The following is a 22804-nucleotide window of genomic DNA, read 5'->3' on the forward strand; positions in this document are numbered from 1 at the left end:
ATTCCTGGCTGCTCGGGGACAGCCCACCGAACCACACGAACCTATTCCCCCCATACAGTAATGCATTCCGCTACTCAGAAGACTAGAATACTACAGGAACAGATTGATGCAAACAAGAAACGATTTCAGGGCGTCTAAACTCCCAAACGCCCTAATGCTGGTCGGACTTCGTCTTTTCAATTCCTGTCGGAAGGGCTCTATTTGTTTGCTGGAACTCACCTCAAACGTCAAACTTTATGATAGGGTCGGTTGTTGCTTTTCCGAAGATCTTCACCAAGGAAGAACCTTTTTATACCCGTGCATTTTTCATGTTCGAAGGGAGGCCGAAACTGGAGACAATACGCGGAGGACTGTTCCTAGCAAGGAGAGTCAGTCGATCATAATGCTCGTTCTTGGTGGTGTTGGTGTTGGTGCGTGAGCAATGCACAACTGCAATGTGCAACGTGAGCTTGCTTTCGCTGCAGGAAATAAATTGAGTCTTATTTTGGTTGCCGAAGCGCCATGGGTGCATATTGCTGTATTTTTGGCCTCACCTAAGGTGCTACAGGAAGCCTGAAGCGCTGTACGTCATCAGCTGGAATTTGCACATTAAAAGCCCGATAGATGGGGCCAGGGGAGTACGGATGTGCATGCGCTCTGCGCAGTGCTGGGGGTGCACCAGTTTGCATAGTCTAGCTCAATCATCCGTTGATCATCCTGCGAATATTTTCATGCCATCAGGATTTGGCCGCAACAGCCTAAGAATATTCGACTGTTTGCACCTGCTCATGGTAACCACTGCGACATGTCCAGAATTCAGAGAACACAGGCGCCAGGCGGCATACAATAATGTCCATGACGTAACCTCACACTTGCGGGTTTCCACCAATAGGCTTCGAAAGTCTAGTTCCACAACATCAGTAATCCACAGGGTTGTACATGTACATATGCTATGAAGATTCTTGACAACAATGAACATTAGTTTGCTGGGCGTAGGTGAGAAAACTGGCCAAACCGGACCGTCTGTGACCTGATCAAGGCTATTTTTACCTGCCCCACTGCCCCAGGACCGAGCCAAGAACATGTTGCAGCAATCGGCTGCAGCTGCTTGAAAACTGGAATGCTGGATTTTTCAAAGATCAAGTGGAACTCACTTAGTTCGTACTCTGATCAGACGTAATCTCGATTACTACGGACACTGTACGGAGCACAAGTGCATTGGTACATACTTTTAAAGTATGTTAGGATGGGATGTAACTCGGATACACAATCCTGCTGCTGCCCAAGGGTGTACGTCTCATCAAAGGTCTACTGTACATGTCGCAAAGATGTGGATGAAAATTAATGTCGCTCAGGATGCGCTCAGTGAGATTATTCGCTCGAGTACATAATTCCACAAGTGTCAAGTTCGGCTGGAAGCGTGTGTTCCTCAGTAGAACAACCAACTTCAGTAAATTCCTGTTCTAGTTTGTCAATGGGTGCAACTCTGAGCAGTCACCTTTCGAGACAACGAGATTACTCACTATTTCCGCCTTTCTCTGACTTCTGTACCACACAGATCATCAGAATCTATATTCACGTTGCAGACTACCACCAGGGTGGAATTCAGCCGTTAAAAGCAACATTATCTACCGTGCATGAGCTGGCTCTTCACCGACTTCAGACCACTGTTCAACAGTGCAGGCATGCTTGTTCCACACTATGCTGCTAAGTGAAATCCGGAGTCAGTACCACACCAGGCGCTGTGCTACCCCCATAATTATGTACATGTACCGACCCTGGGATGTGAACTGGTGCAGGGCACACACGTGACTCACTTGACCGGATTTCATTATAGCAGCACTGTACACGTTCTTTTTGAGACCTCAAATTCAAAAGCACACGAGTAGGCGTGATCAACAACACTCACCCGTTGAAACGGAGATAGAGCAGATGTGATTTTTTTTTTTTTACTTTTATTCACAAACCCAACTCGTAAAATAAATAATTATGTGGACAAAAACAAAGATGGGCCGAGTTTGATGACGGTAGTGGGAGTAATATGATGTACATGTACAAGTACATGTGCATTGTAAATTGTATATGTACATGACTACTTACCCATACGCGGATTCCGTGTAGAGTCTGCTCTAGCTGTGCTATTGTATTGGCACGGACTATGCTGACGTACGCGAGTGGAGCGTACAAAGGTTTGGCCGTAATCGTATCAGCGGCGCTGATTGGCGTAACGTTGTCCAAAGGGCTACTATGGAATTAACACATGCTTGAGCAAACTCGATCTCTGGGCCTGCCGGCAGTGCCCTGGGACCAGTAAATCAGTGGGTTCTCCTTTAGCGGACGCGTCCTTCGTTAACAAAGTAGCGGACACCCGGTGGCGGCAATTGTGCGAATGACCCATGTTCACAGAGGAACTGGGTTCGAGGGAATTCCTTACTATGGTCGGGGAAATAGCGATGTCCTTATGCGCATTACAAAAAGGAATATGGCCACGACAACGTCAATGGGCAATAGTCCTGGGCTCATCCGCCCTTTCTCTATGATCAGGAGCGCATAACTTCGGTACCAATATGCGGAGAAAAGAGATCTGTGCGTTCATGAGGTCCTATTGTACAGCTCAGGCCTGTGACATTCGACCTCATGATACATATGTGTATTAGCGTGTTGAGTACCGTGGTAGTACTCATCGTGCTAAAACCGTGCAGCGCCCGCACTAGAATGCTCAGACCGTCGACTTTTACGTACCAGTGTTGGTACGTTGAGAAATGAGCTGTTTTGCTTATGTTAAGTCAATCAGATTTTATTAAAGACCTCACATCAGTGAAACGACGCCAGGAAGAAATGGAGAATATTGGAAAAAAATCCAGAAACAAAAATTAAAACAAAAAGGGAAGTAAGGAAGCAGAAGGCGAAAGCGAAGTCTAACGTTATGAACGTCCCAGATCCAAATCGCAGCGCCCATGATCAGTGAAGCTAGCCGATCAATGAAGCTGACACCATTTTGTAGAAGGGTGTGCTCTAAGGCTGAGTGCCGATGCCAAGTGTTGCGACTGTGTCGTCTATTGTCGTCTTATCGAGTTCACACATTTCCCAGCCCTGAGAAAGGCTTTTTTTGCCGCACGGCTACGCCCGTTCTAAACGGAAGTACAACTCTCTAGACAAGTCCATCTCCAACCGAGGACGATGAAAGTACGAACTTGGGTTGGTACTTGGGTCCCTACTTGCTCCTTCTTTTTCCTTTTTATCTCCTTATGATCAGTGTTTCGGGCCTCTTGGTTGTGGTACATTGTACTATTGAGCCACCAAAGTAAAATAAATTCAATACAATACACAATAATACTTTATAGCTTTGCTTTGTGAATAAACCCGCTCTAAAAAGTACTTGAAGAACGAACTCATTGTCAGTGAGAAGCCTTCATGAAGCCAGGTCTTCCGTATTCCGATCACTGTGTAGCATTGTGTTCTTTTCAGTCTCAGATCAAAGTTGTAAGTCAAACATATTATTTCAGAACTGTCGGTGCCCCTCCAGCTTTTAGCCTGACTGCTTTTAGAACATTTGACTGACACTTTGGTCATCTACGTATTCAGGCCACGCACCACAAGTGACACTACATGTTTTCATGCACTTCGTGAGCCCAAGGGGTTCCCCGAGTCCAGAATACAATGGATGTGTAGAGGGTTTCTAGAATATTTGCTCTGTCCCAGGGGGGAGTCCGATAGTGATACACGGTGTTGGATTCACATTCTGGTTTGGAATCATCGCCGATGCACTGCCCAACTATGAATGTTTTACTGTTCTCAGCGTGCAGTTCGTTCGTCTTACTGCCCCGCCAGGCACTGTCGGCATTTGTGATCTTGTAGACTTGTACCGGCAAATACAAGAGTAGAAAATTTATGTTTAAGAATTCAAGAAACGAGAGCTCCCTCGTTGCCAATTCGTAAACCTGCTTGAGTTACAAGGCTACACTGGCCAGGGCTCGAACAGCAATACGAATCGTACTTGCAATCTTTCTCAGCTTTCTGCAGGAATATCATCTTGCGTAGCCTTTGACAATTGACTGTGGAACACTTAGTGCGTACTCTGAAAAACCATACTCTTTGCTTACTACGGTCATTATCCGAAGTACGGGTGTGTTGATACTTACTGCGTGCATGTATGTTGCCATAAGAAAAAAACGTCGGATACTAAGCACATTTTCTCGCTACCCACGATGGCACGTTTTACCAGAGCTCTACTGTATCTTATACACGACTGCTTCCATCCAGAGTACGGTGTCCTCGGGAGTCCACATCGTGAAAATAATAAGCACAACACTCAACTTGCAAATTACGCTCATCGAGATGAGACGCAACGGCGAAGGGCAGCAGATCCTGGGGACTCTCTTTGTCTGCGTTAACACACCGTAGGGAGAAGAGCACCAGCTGCTGTGAGACTAGCAACATTTGCTGAGATCTGGACGCGACAATTTCGGTTAGCAAACATTCCATGGGCATTGCGAATGCGATGATATCGTTCAACCCAATTTTTGAGTCGATATCCGAATGGGGTGTTGGCCGAAACCACTCATTGTAGCGTGGATTCACAGGAAGCACGAAGCCCGAAGAAAATTGTTGAACGGCCTCTGACGGAATGACTGCTACACCATAGCTCAGTAGTCAGAGCATCGCTGACCTCAAGCGAAGGTCCCTGATCCGAGTCCTGGTGGTGAGTCTTTTTTTCCTCAGACTTTTTCCCGTTTACATCTTTCCCCTACATCAGTGAATATGTAGAAGATAATATTTATGGTGCTGATAAAGTTCCAGAGACGCCCAGAAAGTCCCTCTTCTCTCGTGTTATGTAGTGCAGAACCAGTGATCCACTCGCCTGGTCAATGTGTTTGTTGTACGTGTATGGACCAGGCGAACAGCAATCCACCAGCTTGATCCGTGAAAGGAAGCTTGACGATGTCTTTTCTCTCCTCTTTCCCAGGACATTAGTTTTAGGTATTATGGTTGGTTGGTTTATTTTAATTCGAACAATAAACGGGAACTAAGCTCAATGATACATGTACATGTAAAAAGGCGAATGGACGTTCCGCAATTATCATCCCAGTATAGATGGTCAAACTTTGCATAATAATATTAATAATATGATCTACCGCGGGGCTCTCTTACCATGTGTATTATTCTAGACTTGAAATGCAAAAGAAGGGCTTGAAACTGGTTGTGCCATGTCCGGGTCGTTGCTGATACATGTACATGTACAATGTATGTGCTCCGTAGGAAGGATGCATTTCACGACACAGAATTATGCGGTGTTGACTCGGAAAACCACCGGTACTTTCCCCTGCACTTGGGCCGCCAGTCACAACACTAACAGCTCTGGAAGAAGTGTGCCTAACGAAGGTAAACACACTCCCAGCACCCCACATGGTACCACCACTAGTCTCTACGATCGTACGAGTGATAGTGAAATGGCACTTAGTATCACTATAGCACCCCTTCACCATGTTCACAGGTCGACTGATTGAGGCTAGACGCCTTCTGAATAATATTATGGTGCCCACTGCCCAGTAAACACCATACAATCCTACATGAGTACATTGCAAGGAACAGCCAGAGGCCAATAGACTCTCGCATGCCTAGTACTACTAGTAGGCGGCTACTACTAGCCTACTAGGCGCCCAGGTATTTCCAGCGCTGATGTCACCGCGCTACACAACGCGATTTCCGCACACACATGAACACATGAACGCCCTCGAGCAGCATGAATGTGTAACGCACATCCATCATCACTCACGACAAGTGATTAGGTACGGGTGTCGGGTGACAGTGTAGTAACATGAGCGTGTGGTGTACCTACAAATACACCAATGTTGCAGGAAAGTATCGAATTCTCAGTTGCTGCAGGGTAAGAACTCTTGCTCACGAGAACATAAATAAATGGCCTGGTCTTGATGAGCCACGGGCTCAATATCAGACACTGCCACGATCAGTTCTGTACGGCTGGTTCTAGAGAGTATACTAGTAATTTTTTTGCGTTTTTTTCACACATACAATAGTTTTCATTTTTGGTGTTGTGTTCTAATCATTCGCCATGCCACTGTCAATTGCATTCTGTTTGCCCGTAAAAGAGGCCTTTACAACCAAAAAGAAATAAAAAAATACTAGTAATTCCACCTCTTCACTTTACATACAATGTCATGCACATGTAGGATATCCGTCATGTACATGTACATGGTGAACATGCGAGAAGGTGTGCTATTTACACTCGTTCACTGTTGATGCATACACCCTGGCCTTGTTGCTCGCACATTCAGCTAGTCTTGGAAATCAAACTTTGATATTTTTAATGCATGCAATGGGATGAATAATTATAGATTTTACCGATTTTAGTTTCGTTGGACGATACTACTATGTACCGTATTGGCTAGGCGTGAACTCCGTGGATATTGTGAATCAAGTGTGCCGCTATCGCTCATAATGGTGGAAGGCGGATAATGGTAGAAGCTCTGCCCATTCTCCGAGAACAGGAGAGGATCCTGCTAGTTTAACTTTTATAACCACGTGCGTCTCCAACCTTTACCCATAATATCCTTCGGAAATCACTTCAGTTCAGCCATGGTCCCAGCCCATTGGAACGTGTCCATCGAACTACTTTGTAGAATATTCTGCAGCCACCGTGAAACAGCAATGACAAAGTAAACAGATTGATGCGACCTGAATCTTTCGAGAGCTGTGCTCGGGTTCTATTTTGAGCGGAAATCAATGTAAATTAAATTTAGGGTTTGCTATAAGCCTAGAACTGAAGGCTTCTGGCGTACTATCTGAGTGCCCTTTGTCCGTTTAACCCCAGAGACAAACAAATGTGAAGAGAGCGCCCTTTACTCGTGTGGTCGGCATTCTCGCAAGCACGATGTCGTACATGTTTGCACCGACGCATTGCAAATGTGGCTGGTCAGGCAGAAATCCTTGACTTTCCCCGTGCATTGCGCGAAGACCCGCAGGTCATATAGCCAGGAGAGGTCCCACTGGTGTCCGAACATCTGTGTGGAGAAAAGGCCGCTGTCTCTCGCCTGGCAGCAACTCAGCTGCGAACCAATCGACACCGCTTAATCAGCACTACATGCATAGCTTTGAAAACGAACACAATGAGTTTCCTGTCGAGTGGGCATGGATGACTCAACGATCACACATGCAGCAGTAGGTATGACGGAATCAAGACGTGCGATGGGGTCCATGACCGTCGTCGATTTGGCCTTGGCCCAGGGGCCTCGAACTCAGTACTGATTACGTGCACAGTCAACACAGTACTACGTGGACGTCGCAGAATGAAGTGCTGACAAGTTGCAAGCATTTGTAGTCGATGATATTATAGTTTGGACATACATTACAATCACGATGGATAATCGTCACGTGTACACATAGCAGACTCAGCGGAGGACGTTCAGGTTGGTTGTAACTCTGAGTTTCATGCCGCTAGGCAATCATCAGACAGAAGCTCTGTCTCTGACATTGAGCACTCTCTGCAGCTCGGGGATCAACGGATTCGTTACGTGTATACATATAATTATGTGTATTGTTATTGGTTTCATCTTCAAAATATTTGTTGTTCGAAGCATTGCTCTCCATCCCTCAACCCAGTCCATGTTATACCTCAACCCAGTCCATGTTTCATTATTTTTGCGAAATAGCTACTAGTACCCTATGGATGTGCATTCACGATCATGATGTCTATCCTTTATTATTGTTTTGTTATTGTATACTCTGTTGTCTTCTCCCCTTCTGACGAGTAGGATGTGTACTTAGTAAAAAAAAAAAAAAAAAAAAAAAAAAAATTGCGACTCTGTGAAAATATATAACTAGTACTCGAGAATAATGCATAGTAAACAGCTTCTTTGGAACCCACAAGTACACGAGCAGACTGTGTGATTCGCACAATAAGATACTAGTACTGCTGTTTTCTGATGATCGCTTAGTGCGTGGAGTAAAAACACTTTCTCTGTCCTCCTATTGTTTTAGGAATGGGTTTGCTCCCACACTGGAGCTCGGCGGAATAGCGCGAGCTCCAGTGTGGGAGCAAACCCATTCCTAAACAAAATCATCGCCGAAGTCGCACCCTCTATTTCGTACTCCTATTGTTTGATACTAGTATTGATAATAATGTGCGTGTACAGTGAAAGATCGCCATGGTGCGAACGATTTCGAACGTGTATGCCCCGAAGGTCACTTAAAGTTATACACATAATGCTTCTGATATGACCCGGCATTGGCATCATAACCGCAGGTGTTACTCTAACACCCTTATAGTTTGAATCATGTAGAGGATCATATCGAAGCTACGTGAGGCACGCATGATGTTACAGTAAAACCTGCATTCAACGGCAACTGAATTTAGTGTCTAGTTGCCTCATAGACTCTTCAAGACCCAGCCCCGCTTCTATACACATTTGAACCTGTGATGAACTTGAAAGACAACCTAACGATAAATACAGATATTTAGAATAGTATTTGCACAAGGAGGTGATCACCAAACACAAGTTTCATCGCTTCCAAAATTTATATTGACAAAGCTTACGGATCAACGTTTGCTAACAAACTGCCATCATACATTATCATTATGTGCCCTGCAGAGGTCATTGTAGGTGGTGAACCAAGGTACTTGTACATGTACATCTAAGGATACCTCAATCTGCTGACAGAACTGTTTCGTCCCTTACAGCAGTAATACTATCTAATGGTGAAATATTCCAACATTTCAGTTACCCTCTTCTTTATGCTCAGTAACGGAAACAGGCTGCGAAATCTAAACCTCTTCCGCTCGTACATTGTATCTCAAACATTGGCTTGGCGAAGGCACAGACAATCTGATGCTGGTGATACCTGCGCAAGAAGCCCGCGAAACACCTCGAAAACGTAAGAAAGCGGCGTGGGGGGGGGGAGGCAAATCACAAAACTGCAAGCAGAAACTCTTGCTTGAAGTCGCATCAATGTCCTGAAAAGAATCCCACAACCTTTCCCTACGTTTCAGAAACTAACACTCAGCAGAAAATGCGTTCTGGGGGAAGTTGGAGCTCCCAATGAGACAAAAAATATAATTCTTTTTATTTGGAAGTTGAAGGGTTCGGGGATTTGGTTACCGTTGTTTGTAACGGGCCTTTATAAAGCGTGATTCGGCTAAGGATCACGTCCGATTCTCAGCGAGGTCACCGCTCCTTTGCATTTGCGCATCATCACCGATCTCGGCCTACAATCTCCACTGCACGTACCACGTTGTTTCTCGGGAATTTGAACACGTCCTCCCGAGTCCCGAGGCATTGTTTTGTGGATTTGTTCTGAACTCGTCTGGTTTGGGGCGGGGAAGCACTGAACCCTTATCACCCCCCGGCTTGTGCTGAACCATATGGCAAAGCGCCCGTACATGCGCAGCGCATGCATTCATGCTAAAGAGTCATCCCGTCCTTTTGTTGACCGATCAGAGTCCCCTAGTCCGGGGGCCGTTCCAGCTTGTACCTCGTCCTCACCCAGTGACAAAGCGACGCAACAACAGTTACTGCTCCGTCTTGATCCCCTTGCTTTGCAGAACGTTAAAGCAAGTACGTGCAGACTCATCCACACAAACGTTCCACGTGTTGTGCACCAGGTACCGCCCAACTGCATTGCGGAATACGATAATTATCCACTGATCACGTCCAGGACATTGTACGCAGAGCGCACAAGCGACATAAGTGGTCTGTAACGTCACCGGCAGATTCAGCCTATGTACTGCTGGTTTTGCGCGTGAGCACACGCATTCCAGGGTCACAGAGACTGAGACAGTTGCCATGCAAATCACTGATCTGATCACTGCTTCGTATTGTTTTGACCAGGAAGAATTCTTATGAACTAGGGGCACAACATACCGATCTCTTCTTTGCTGTTACATACATGGAGCGTTGTAGAAAGAAATTGTTTGTCTCCTTCACACATAATCTTGCTGACAGGCGATATCGGCGAGCTCTAAACAGCGTGGGTTCAGTCAGACACATCCATCCAACATAGTGGTTTCTCTGCGTGACGCTCGCTGGACTCGACTCGACGGCAGACACAATGATCTTCATGCAGCTGCTATGGAAGCGGACCTAGAGTGTCGCCATTGCAGAAGGTCAATCGGAGCGGGTGCTCAGGCGATAGGCAGCAGTGGCAGCGAGAGGGCAATGTCAGCGTTTGGATCCAGGAAAACACGGTTACGACTGTACCATTACTGCCTGTTCCTAGTCTCTGCTTTTCTGATCAGAGGTGAGATAACTCAGATATATTGTATTAAAGTGAGCCGTAATCGATTAAATGTGTGCAATTCTCAGTAAATGCTGTGCGAAGCGGCATAGCGATAGTTGAACACGGGTGATAAAGAATACACCTGGCGGAATGGAGGTAAAGAGACGCCTCCCCATGCACATTCTCTAGTCCACCTTGGCAAGGTGTAAAGTTAGTTGCAATCTGGGGATGAGCTATCCTTAACACTGAACACCACCACCGTCAGATGTCCCTCTGCGTCTGGCAGGCACGCAGGATTTGGCTAGTGATATTTTTTACAAAGTGGGTTGGTATGTACACTGTATCAGATAGCAACTGCAGTGGAGTCTTTGCCTCCGGTAAAACCATGCTCGGAACAGAACGTTCAAAGTACATGCATGTATTATAACAATGGCGGGCAATAATACCTCGTTCGATGTGAGCAATGGATTAGTTACGGATGATACCGCTACGTCACTGATAAAACACAGGGGCAGGGACATCACCGTGGTGATTCACACAAATGGCCTATTCATTAAGTTTAGAAAAAAACACAGAGAAGGTGAAGATGGTTGTTCATGCAGCGTCGCGACGTCGATAACCAAACACGCAGAGCTACATGGGCCCTGGGCGTAAAACCCTGGTAGCACGGGGGTCGAACCCTCAATCCTTTGCTTGGAAAGCACGGGTCATACCACAAGGAACGTAGCCTTCGCCTCATACATGTACATGTACATGTGTACTCCAAGCAATTGATGCCAATCATCAGGCGCTGCATAGTGACGCGATCACTCGATTATAACGAAAATCTACATATCCATTATCCACACTTGACGGACTGAGTAGTTTGCCGCACACACACACACGAATAATGCATGCATGTGCATGTGCCTACAGTATGGTGTTGCGATGGCTGGGAATGCAATGTTTCAATCTCGCACACTATAATAATATTTATTATTATTTTTAAATCTAATTGTAGCAGTGTGACTGCGAGTGCTGCATCACAGCTGTTACGCGCTAGCTTACTGTTAGGCTACGGCCTGTCAGTAGGCATATGCGGATAGTGCCGGCAGAAAAAATTGGCAGAATTCGGTACTTTTTCTGGTAAGTTTCATGCATGTTTGGTATGTGGATAAAGAAATGGAGCAGAATTCGAGGAATTGCCCGCCATAAGGTTTGTATGGTTCTGCCAATTTCACCGCTTTTCAGTCGAGCAGAATCTGCCACCTTTTCGAGCATTATCCGCCAATGCCTAACGGCCTGTCAGCGCAATATGCTCGCGCAATCCATCTAGAATACCCCTCTTGTTCTAAGAACGATGTCGAATCCAGCAACACCGTCCTTCTGCGCATGCTGAACAGTTACACTATGGAGTTGAATGTCTGCTCCACACATTATACTTTGAAGTATCCCCTACAGATTTCCGAAAAACTATTTAAAAAACATACATGAAGTCTCTGACACTATTTTGATTGTCGTTCCACTGGAGCTGCTTCCCCCCCCCCCCCCTCCTCTCCTATATCCTGTGCTACTTGATCACATTAACACAGCATAAAATAGCATTGAAGCCATTATTAGATGGAAACGTGGCTACGGATCGATTCACTGGGCCTTGGAAGTGCTATTGCAACAGGGTAAATGCATGCTGTATGGTCACTATTTATCCACAAGTGGAACTGATGATGAACAATGTACATTGTATGTTTGTTTGGCGATCATAAAGCCTCTGTTATTGCCAAACAAGGTACAATTTACCATGGTCGCAGACTAGAACAGAATTCAAAACTGAAAACAATTGCAAGAAAGGAAGAATGAGACAAGTAATGAGAGACCCCCTTCAACTACGACAGAATTCACTGAAGTGAGGATGAGAATGTCATACATGTACATGTACACTCTCACAGAAAGAAAACGCACTCTGAGAACTTGTAGGCATTGGCGGATAATGCTCGAAAAGGTGGCAGATTCTGCTCGAAAAGCAGTGAAATTGGCAGAACCATACAAACCTTATGGCGGGCAATTCCTCGAATTCTGCTCCATTTCTTTATCCACATACCAAACATGCATGAAACTTACCAGAAAAAGTACCGAATTCTGCCAATTTTTCTGCCGGCAGAATCCGCAAAGGCCTACTGAGAAGTGACATTATGTCAACTAACCGATGTCAAACTGTGAACCGGCCACAGGAGACAACTGATATATTCATTGTGTATCATATCTGTTCTATTATGCATTATAGATGTGTACTCGCAGACCTGCAGCCCCGGCTGGACGGCATTCCAGGGCACGTGCTACATCTTCTTCCGGCCCAGTCCTCGCGTCACCTGGCCCATAGCCGTGCAGATCTGCGGCTTCTTCAACGGCCACCTGGTCAACATCGCCTCGCAGGCAGAGAACGACTTCGTGCTGAGCCTGGCAAATCGTGACCCGTGGATCGGAATCAACGACCGAAACACGGAGGGAGATTTCAGATGGGAAGACACACCGAGTAAGTCAGACGAGCCGATGTATTTTGTAAGCTTTGAGCGAGATTTGACTGAGTTACGATCTTTTGAAGTTTTGCATTTGAATGCGTCGTTTACAACCCAGGAAGTGCCTAGCGCCTGCCATAATAAGGTTTGTTTGGCACTGCCAATTTCACTGCGTTTCAAGCAGAATCTGCCAAATGTTTGGACCATTATCCACCAAGGGATCATCACTCTCCTTACATAAAATCGGCAAATTAGGAATTGCCTTCCACCCAAGATTACCGCTATAGATTCTGTTTCAGAATTTCGGACACAATTTCGCGCTCATTATAAACAGCATATTATATTTGCCTGCACAAGTCGCTTCACTAGTATATAAATCAATGATCATGTTCACTGTTAGGAGATCCCCCGATAGGCTATGCCTTTGAGAAATCCTTTTTAAAAATAATAAAATTAATATAGGAACATCAGAGATGAGGTCAAAGTACACTGAGATGAGGTCAAAGTACACTGTTGGTGAATCCAAGTTGTTGTACCTACTACTAGTACTAGTACAGAGAGTAGCCTCTGCATGGGACATGGCGTGCGAAGGTGAAACACCTGGCACATGTAGATCTACATGACTGTTGATAAGTATGAACACCTTTCAACACTTGACCTTTGCTCATGATTATTTTATGCTGTTCCTGTCCTTCTAATGTCGCCGGCCAGATGAAATTCCGCCCTACCTGAACTTCGCCGATGTCCTCGGTGTTCCTGACGACACACCACCGGGCGAGGACTGTGGTGTGATGTTCACCGGAACGAATTCACTTCTCGATGGCCTGTGGAACGACGAGAGCTGTGAAAACGCGCTCAAAGACGTGGTGTGCGAGCAGGGAGGTCAGCTGGAATAGGATTGAGGAGTTTAGGAAGATCTTGAAATTCTAAGTGCACTGATTTTGTGCCAGCAACACGTTATCCTCAGTGTCGTAGACATGTGTAGCATTTTGAAGACGTAGTTCTGACCGCTTGTGCAATTGAGTATTCTGTAGCAGAACTGTCGAAACCCGGGGCTTGGCTTGCGCTGACCATAATAAGCCATTCCGGAAAAGGCCCAGCCGTGACGTAGCGCACGGAGAAGCTGTGGGAGCAACTTGTACATGCCCTTATTCCATACATTACTCATTAGCCAGGTTCGTAGCACCGGGATTTCAGGTGACAAACGGACAATACGAGATGCTGGACAAGAAACGAATATCATTGCCAAAAAACCCGTCCGGCTTGGACGAATGGAGTAAATCGACGTTTTCGAAAATGTGTATAGACTTGTGCATGAAATTCAGAGCGGCCTACAGTCCATTCATTGGAAACTGGTACCCTAACGTTTTGGTGTCTCCCGTACATAGTTGTAGATATCGTGAACACAACAGTACATCCTGCATTGTGTGACCCGTGCAATTACTCCTTGCCACATTTGAGGCCAGAAAAGTCCAAGAACAGGCAAATAGAAATTCAGCCAGGTTTTACACAACTAGGACAGGTATGCCATGGCAAAATGTATGGAAAAGCAGATCCAAAACCCAAATTTTAGAGATTTAAATGGGGTTTTTGATCCTCAATTTGGCCCAAATCCGACTTTCAAAAGCCAGCGGGCCAGTTTCCGATGAATGGACTGTAGTATACAACACTGATCCCCCAGTGGTTTGGCACATGACAGCGCCGTATGTCGCAGTATTTCAAAATAGGATTGACTGTATATATTTTGCCTGTGAATTCCAGTGTCAGCTCCACCGCCTACGATCCCCGTACCCACCACACTACCAAACCTTGGACCGTGCCCGGTTGGCTGGACCGTGTTCCAGACCACGTGCTTTAAGTACTTCGACTCCAGTCCTAAGGTCACGTGGCCCGACGCCCGACAAGCCTGCATCAACGAAGGAGGCCACCTTGCCGACCTCCGCAGCGCAGAGGAGAACGCGTTTGCGCACTCGCTGATCGTGGTAAGGCTAGTGCATGCATGCGTGTGTGTGTGTGTGTGCATGTGTGTGTGTGTGTGTGTGTGTGTGTGTGTGTGTGTGTGTGTGTGTGTGTGTGTGTGCGTGTGTGTGTGTGTGTGTGCATGTGTGTTTGTCTATATGTGTGTGCGTGTCTATGTGTGTGTGTGTGTATGTGTGTGTGTGTGTATATCTATGTGTGTGTGTGTGTGTCTATGTGTGTGTGTGTGTGTGTGTATGTGTGTGTGTATGTGTCCGTGTTAGAGGTGCTTGTTGTAGGTTGCTTCCGCTGCAGATACACAATGGATGTAGCACGCCTTTGAGAGGATTCATCCCTAAAATCTTGATTCCAATACATATCCCTGTACTATCCTGAAGAGAAGGGAAGGAAAACGTTTGATAGATGAAAGGAAGTGTATTCTTGGTTGTGTGGATTTGCGTATTTGCTTGCGAAGGTATAGATTGCGAAACTATTTTCACCGCCTCCAAACTACTGCTCCAATACATGTACATACCCGGTATGTTGTCTTTCAAGACAACTTTTTTTTATTAAGAACAAGTCAAGTTGAGGCTAATGATATCAACGTCACATGTGTGGGTAGATACTAGCAGAGTTCTTGCACTGCATGCCTGTTTAAATGACCTGCTTTAAATGTGAATCTACCTAATGTCAGACTTTAGCAACTAGGCTCTAGCCCGAGTGTTTTGTGCTTGTTTGTGTGTGTGTGTGTGTGCGCGCGCGCGCGCGCGTGTGTGTGTGTGTGCGTGTGTGTGTGCGTGTGTGTGTGCATGTGTGTGTATGTGTCTATGTGTGTACGCGTATGCTCACTTGCACACACCTGCTGTGCATTTTCTGGCATTACGTCAGAGTGACTCGTGGATCGGCTACAATGACCTCACCACCGAGGGCGTGTTCCAGTGGGACTTCACGGGCGACAGTGGTCCGTTCACCAACTGGAACCTGCTGGGTGGAGAACCTAACGATAGGGCGCCGGGAGAGGACTGCGTGGTGATGTACTTCAACATACCGGGGCCGGGGGAGTGGAATGACGACAAATGTGAGCTAGTTCTCAGAGACTACCTATGTGAACAAGGTAAGTAACACTGCTTGGTCTTGTTCCTGAGGATGGGGTTTGCCATAACATATTTGTTCGATCCTGGAATAAACTTGCATGCGCTGGTATGTTGATCAGATACAGTGAAACCTGTCTAAGACAGCCTCTCAAGGGACCTTCAAAACGTGGTCTCTGTTACCAGGTGGTCTCCTTATCCAGGGTTATTTGACTGGAAATAGCATCCTTTGTTCCTGGTTTCAGTGGTCTTCTGGGACAGGACTGGTGGTCGCCTTATCCGAGTGGTCGCATCCGTGACACACTGTATACTTGTAGCTATTATTTTTCAATTGATTGTTGTACAGTTGAACATCGATTATCCGCACATCGACTATCCGACCATTCGATTATCCGTAACAGTTTTTTTGGGCGCACGTGCCGTAGAGTACGCACTGTGCATGTAGTGAGCCATTCAAAAAATACGAAAATTTTGAAAAGTAGCACCAAGAGTCCATAACCCAAGAGTATGCAACTGTGATCTCTTTTCTATGGGCCAACCGCGCGGCGCCGGCGCCGCGGCGCGCTGCCTTCATTACATCATTCAGCTGCAGTCCGCGCACTGCGGAAAATCAAACACCACACTTTCCCTCTAGTTTGAAATGAACTTTCGTACGGAACTGGAGTTCAGGCGCCAGAATTCAGAGATTGTGTAGGTACTGGAACGAATCGAGCAGAAACGGATGGGCTCGTGCGAGAAATTGAGAGTTTGAATGCATGCTTTCAGAGCGTGATGAGGGAAAGTTACGTAATGAAGGCAGCGCGCCACACATGCACCCATAATCACAGTTGCATACTCTTGGGTTATGGACTCTTGGTAGCACTCTATTCTATTTACAATGTACATGTACATGTATTTACAGTGTGTTTTCTTATCCGGAACATTTGCCTTATCTGAACACCGCCTGACAGTTGTCTGCCCCGAGGTGGTCGGATAATCGATGTTCAACTGTATACTAGAGAGACTGTTGTGAGAACGTATGCGGGTGTGAGTTGCCTCAGCCGGGCATTGTCAAAAACACACGGAGGGTAAGGCATGAAGAGCCCTTCTGAGTGCATTAAGTCGAAAAGGAGGTTCCAAATACTCTCAGAATAGAGTATAATGGCATGAAAACCTACAAATCCGAAGCTGTTTACTGGTACTACACCATCATCAGGGCTTAAATCAGGAATTTTGAGATCTGTGCGAGTCCTGAAATTATGGACTAACCTTTGTATTTTTTTTTTTTTAAGGATCAGTCGGGATTGGGTTTTTTTGTTTTTTTGTAGTCCCCTATGTTCTCTTGTCGTTGTTGTTGTTGTTGTTGTTGTTGTTGTTGTTGTTGTTGTTGTTGTTGTTGTTGTTGTTGTTGTTGTTGTTGTTGTTGTTGTTGTTGTTCTCTTCCATTCTATGTAGGCATGTGCACTTTCGTAAAAAAAATACAAATAAGCATTTCTGATCAAAAGCATGGCCGTCATCATCTTCTGAATTGACTGAATATGAGTCATCCTCTTCTGGTTTTGATATTGTGTTGTAAGGTTTTCTGACGAGTCCGCGGATAGGAGTGCCGGACACGGCCTGCCCGCCTGGCTGGTTTGGGATCAACCAGAGCTGCTATCTGCCCGTCGACATGCCGCAGACATTCCCGCAGGCCGACCTAGCGTGCACGAGCGTCGGCGGATTCCTAGCCAGTATACAGTCGGAGCAGGAAAACGCCGACGTGCACTCGCTTATCACGGCCGACTCCTGGATTGGTTACAACGACAGGCTCGTCGAGGACACGTTTGTCTGGGTGCAGGGCGTGCCGACCACCTACACGAACTGGTTTTCCGGCGCGCCAGACAATCTACCCCCGGGTCAGGATTGTGCTCTGATGTACTTCAATTCGCCTGGCCCGGCACAGTGGAACGACCAGGCTTGCGGCGAGCAAAGGGCGTATGTGTGCGAGAGAGGTAAGAACCAGCCGTCACCTTAGCGAATAATAGTAATCATACAGTTTGCATACAGAAGCCAGTGTGGCTAGTTTTTTGTATTTCGTATTTGTATTTATGGATTCTCCACAGTTCCACTTCTATACTGTGAGTAATGGAATGGCGGACTGAGACACCTTGCTCAGCCTTATCAACAGAGCTCAGAGTGACACGCCAAACTAGTCATTCTTTGCTAGCAGGCACGTAGCCTGCATGGGGCACGTGGGCACATGCACCCCCCCCCCCCCCCACCCCTAAAAACTTTGACCTAGGTTCAGCATGCACATAATGACCATGAATGACATGCACCAGCCATCCTACACATAAGTATGTGCATCCCCTAAAAGGGGACCAGCTACGCCCATGGTTAATCTGAACAAATGCGATGCTCATTGAAACCGTGACTCTCAGCTTTTGTACTGACATAGATTGCCCATTAATTTTGATAAACTTCTGCAAAGGAGATTTGGCGACATATTTGGGGACTTTTCAATCACCCGAATCATTTCTTCGCTAGGAATAACCAGCTGGGCCTGACACATTATCAGGATGAAAGTCAGTTATTTGAGAAGTTATACTCGTAAATGTGTTCTTCGAAGTGGTATTCTTGTATGTCACAATTGATGTGAAATCAGGCCAATAAAGTTCATGAGTCCTGGTGCTGGCGGTAAAGATATTGAATCTGTCGCCTTTTCTTCCTGTAAGAATATCAAGAATCATCATGCTGAACATTTCAATGCAAGAACTTAAAAGTGTTTAACTGTGTGTCCAGCGCTAGTACATCCAGCTGTCTTAATGTCTGTGGTTCTCGTAGCCATGGCTGACAGATCAATCCTATTTTAAGCTCGGAGTTGCACTGATGAGGCCTCATTGGCCGAAACAGTCTGGCTGTCTGCATCATTGAGTAGCTGTGTGTCTATGCGTGTGTGTGTGTGCCCTGCAGCCCGTGTGTTTGTTACCTGCAACTCCACGCACATGGGTTTCCACGTGGCGCGGGGACTGCTCAGGTCGTTCGTCGAGCAGCAGAACCTTCACCTGAATGACCCCACGTGCCGGATCCAGGCAGACGACGAGTTCTATTTCCTGACGTGGCGGCTGGACGAGTGTGGCAACACCATCAACTTCACCAACAACGTCGATTACGTAAGCTCAGCAACTGCGCAATCAATGCATTGGCTGACACCTGCCTTTAGTGGCAACTGAATAATAATAATAATAACTTTATTAGGATGACCCAAAGGCTGACCGCCTATCGTGGGGTCCGTCGCATTGAAGGATGATGGTACAAGAGAGTACAGATTGGGAAGGGTGGGGGGGGGGGGCGGGGGGGGGGGGGGGGGGTATGATCGGGGTCTTTTATACAGTCTGTGAATGTTCTTTTCCAGCATTTCTGAAGATGTGAAAATGCAAACCTGCATTGCTGGGACATGGTTTGCATTGAAAGGGTGCAGCTGCCACTGGAAATGTTCCTTTTGATCGGTTTTATGACAACGAGTGAAAATTGGCCTCTAAATCAGACAGCATAATGGCAGCACTGCGTGTCTATAAAACTCTGCTCGACCTGCAGACGCAAATTATCAACTTTGTCCAGCACACGCCCACGCAAGATGGCATAACTCGCTTCCGCTCCTTCGAGGTGAAAGTGATCTGCTTGTTGCTCAACCTTGGCAATTCCAGTGCAGGTAAGGCCTACACCATGCTGATGAGAAGCCCATGGTATGAGACGCAGTGGTGCATGCACAGATGTGCGAGCTACACCCCTGAAAGTTCCCGGCTCTCCATACACAAGGTTGCAGATCATTCAGTATTTTTTATCAGGGGACACACTTGTGCACGGCTCTACAGAATAACAGGAAGGGAAGGGGTTTAAGTCCACATAAGACAGGAAGGGCGGCTGAAATCTGTTAGTTGTGCCGAAGTGTTTTGTGACGGTGGTGGTGGTGGTCGTAGGTGTGGGAATGACTGATTGAGGTTAGATCGTGCCGGACCAAACGGGATGAGGCTGCTACAGGCCTCCATTTCAGTGGTATATCCATGCAAGTGTTTGTTTTTTAAGACTACATCCTGAACTAGTCTCTCGATGTCTTTTGTACCCTTAGGTCCACTTGAGCCTCAGGGCTTGGAGCTGAACACGTCGGCCGTGGTCCAACCGGTAGTTGGTTTTGGCGACATCGGGGCACGCCTGTCGCTCACGGACGACTCCTTTGCCAGCCTCATCACCGTCTATCCGCACCAGGTGACCCTGAACGATGAGCTCTTCTTTCGCATCCGCTTCCTGTCGAACTTTGGCGACCTGATGGTGTTTGCTCGGCGCTGCTACGCCACGCCGTTCCAGGACCCGTTCAGTACGCCACAGCACGACCTCATTATCGACCAGTGAGTATGCACTTGTACGTATGTATGTCCCAGAACCATTATGGACGTAGGGGCGCTGAATGTGTCGCAAGGCAGTAGCAGCAAAAGTAATAATAATAATAATAATAAGAAGAAGAAGAAGAAGAAGAATAGTACAGGTCGCATGTCTCCCAAAATGGGTTCCACGCATCTGTCAACTGTTTCATCATGAAATAAAAGTAAAAGAGAAAAAATTAACATGCTGACCAGTGAGTAGTGATGATGATACAGTGTATAAGAAATGATGTCATTGATGATGTAATATGATCTGCGACAGGATCCGGACAACCTGTCATAATTATTTTTCTCGTTAAAAAGTCTGGTGAAATTCAGATATTGTATTTCGCTTTGGTCGGAGTCAATCAAATTTGACCAAAATTCATTATTGTAATTTTGACATCATCACTTTCAATCTGTACTGCTACGTATATTACCATGGTATCAATATCCCATAAACGTGCTCTGTATTCGTGACCTTGTGCCGTTCTTTTTTATGCAGTTGTCCTGTTGACAGCACGGTTGTCATCCGTCCGGCCACCATGAACCTGTTCCGCTTCAGCGTGCGCGCGTTCCAGTTCGTCAACGAGGTGGCTGAGGTCTTCATCCACTGTGAGGTTCAGGCATGCCCAGTCGGCGTTGCCGGCAGCCGTTGCAGCATGGGGTGCCAGGGGTTGCCAGGCAGCGGTGGTAGGAAGAAGCGCCAGGCGTCCGCGACGGAGGAGGGGGCAGCGGTGTACCCCACAACCCTCGTCATGTCTCAGGGCCCGCTTGTCAGTAAGCATCACTGAAAACAATAATCAATTTTTTTATAAAAGGCACACCCATTTCCATAACAATTCATTGCTCCTAATGCCTGATGCTGGCCATGTGCCGAAACGTTGTGAAATAACGGAACTGGATCGGATGTTCCGCGCTATAGCAATGGGTGTGGATTTTCAAAAACCAAAAAACAGCATTTAACACTAAAATTGTCCGTCCTTCGTTAACTCGGATACTTGGCCAGTATGGACTCGGATGGAGAGCCAATGATGAATTTATAAAAAAAGAGGACCAAGCATTATCGCGTAACTTAGCCAGTAATAAAATTTTGTAAAATACCAGCTTGTCAGTTTCATGCCCTGTTATCGCACTTACTGACTTTTTGAAACCTATTATCCTCACGAGGGCCTGTGGCCAATAAGAGAAAAATAATTACATTTTTTGGTAAATCCACTGCAACCAATGTGGGTGATGGACACGAAACTCGAAATTCATGACGTGTGGACTTACGCCTGGGTTATATAACTTATACGCTTTGGGAGCTTCGCGAATGGCGTTCATATGCACGTGGGTGGGGATTTCATACTACTACTCTGAAATTTATAATTGATATAGCTACAAGCAGGGCTAATTGCACTGTAAGCATTTCCTATATGTCGACATGTATGTGTAAAATGTTACACGATGATCGCAAGGCACACAACGAAAGGGAAAGAGAGGATTTGCTCAGAACAGTTTTCTTGTTGCATTCATCAGTGAATCTACGTAACAATAGAATGGGGACTACCTGAAACTAATCTTGTATGGACAAATAAAAGTGAAAGAAGGGGGAAAAAGGAGCGAAACAAAAAGGTGATTATACTAGATGTATTCAGCGGGGGACAATTTCAGCAGGTAACAACATGCATGTGGGGATCATCAGCATCAGCAAAACAAAGCAAACCTGAACAGACGGAAGGAAGTTTCGTTGTGAGCCTTGCGATCATCGTATAACATTTACACATATTATGTACATGTCGACATACAATAGGAAATGCTTACTGTGCAATTAGTCCTCCTTGTAGCTGCATTAAAACTGCTGTCTCCCAAACGCTTGTTTTCAAAATATTGATCATTGGCAAAAATGCTGCCTGTTTGGTAACAATCTGTGCCTAACTTGTGTGCCTGTCTTTATCGACTTCTCTGCAGGAAAATCCAATGGTGTCAGACTCAAATCATCAACAGCAACCTACCAACTCTGTATGCTGGCTGTGTTCTTGACCTTGGTGATCACGACAACATAATTATTAGCTGGTTCGCGTGAGGGAGTCGTAAGATTACGACTCCTAGTAGAGATTGGTGTAGGGATTACATTGACAGCTGGTCTGTTGACGTTTACTTGATAACTTTGCCCAATTTTTCAATTACATGTATTGCCTTGCCTTGCACGTGCAGGTGTGCCAAGACATTTTTAGGCGTTGAGAACCGTAGCCCGCTCAGAAAGTTTGTCTCGTTTCTGTGAAGAATGCCATACTCATTGATGCAAGCATAATGTTTTTGCTAACGCCATGGCTTCAAATTCAGTGTTCTTCGAGCAGCCTGAAGGGCAGAATTGCATCTGGAAGATACATGTAGCTATTTTACTAAGTACGAGTACTCGCAGACTCCACTGCAGCCACTTACACATACATGTACATATAGGGTCCCTCAACTCAAACACTCTGACTCAAACACGATCTCTTTGCTGCATACATCATTTGAAACGTTCAAGATAGCCATTGCTGAGAAGGTTCACCTCTGTTTTGTTGAAATTAGCGTTTAGATGATAATTGTGGTGTCAGAGCTCGCACAAAAATCACAGCAGAAAATATACAATGTTATTCTGTTGAAAGTCACCATGGCCGCTGAAAGATTTTGTGTGCAATGCTAGTAT

At 46.0% G+C, this 22804-nt stretch overlaps 2 protein-coding genes across 3 annotated transcripts in view; one reads left to right on the forward strand and one right to left on the reverse strand.

The window, feature by feature from the left end:
- LOC135829542 (uncharacterized) overlaps positions 1 to 326 on the reverse strand; it is a 9459-nt gene extending 9133 nt beyond the window's left edge. The window contains exon 1 of the mRNA XM_065341938.1: positions 220 to 326. The gene's annotated coding sequence lies outside the window, so the exon portion shown is untranslated. The remainder of the gene's footprint in view (positions 1 to 219) is intronic.
- LOC135829620 (macrophage mannose receptor 1-like) overlaps positions 1 to 22804 on the forward strand; it is a 40452-nt gene extending 17648 nt beyond the window's left edge. For both annotated transcript variants that reach the window (XM_065342021.1, XM_065342020.1), the window contains 11 exons: positions 9939 to 10233; positions 12473 to 12721; positions 13416 to 13586; positions 14466 to 14686; positions 15549 to 15774; positions 17308 to 17721; positions 18683 to 18882; positions 19307 to 19421; positions 19839 to 20115; positions 20633 to 20907; positions 22081 to 22804. In XM_065342021.1, coding sequence (XP_065198093.1) covers positions 10065 to 10233; positions 12473 to 12721; positions 13416 to 13586; positions 14466 to 14686; positions 15549 to 15774; positions 17308 to 17721; positions 18683 to 18882; positions 19307 to 19421; positions 19839 to 20115; positions 20633 to 20907; positions 22081 to 22175 — 2412 coding nt within the window. In that variant the 5' untranslated portion in view covers positions 9939 to 10064 and the 3' untranslated portion in view covers positions 22176 to 22804. The remainder of the gene's footprint in view (positions 1 to 9938; positions 10234 to 12472; positions 12722 to 13415; positions 13587 to 14465; positions 14687 to 15548; positions 15775 to 17307; positions 17722 to 18682; positions 18883 to 19306; positions 19422 to 19838; positions 20116 to 20632; positions 20908 to 22080) is intronic.

The sequence above is a fragment of the Sycon ciliatum genome, chromosome 13, assembly GCF_964019385.1.
Source record: "Sycon ciliatum chromosome 13, ocSycCili1.1, whole genome shotgun sequence".
In the NCBI taxonomy this organism is placed as follows: Eukaryota; Metazoa; Porifera; class Calcarea; order Leucosolenida; family Sycettidae; genus Sycon; species Sycon ciliatum.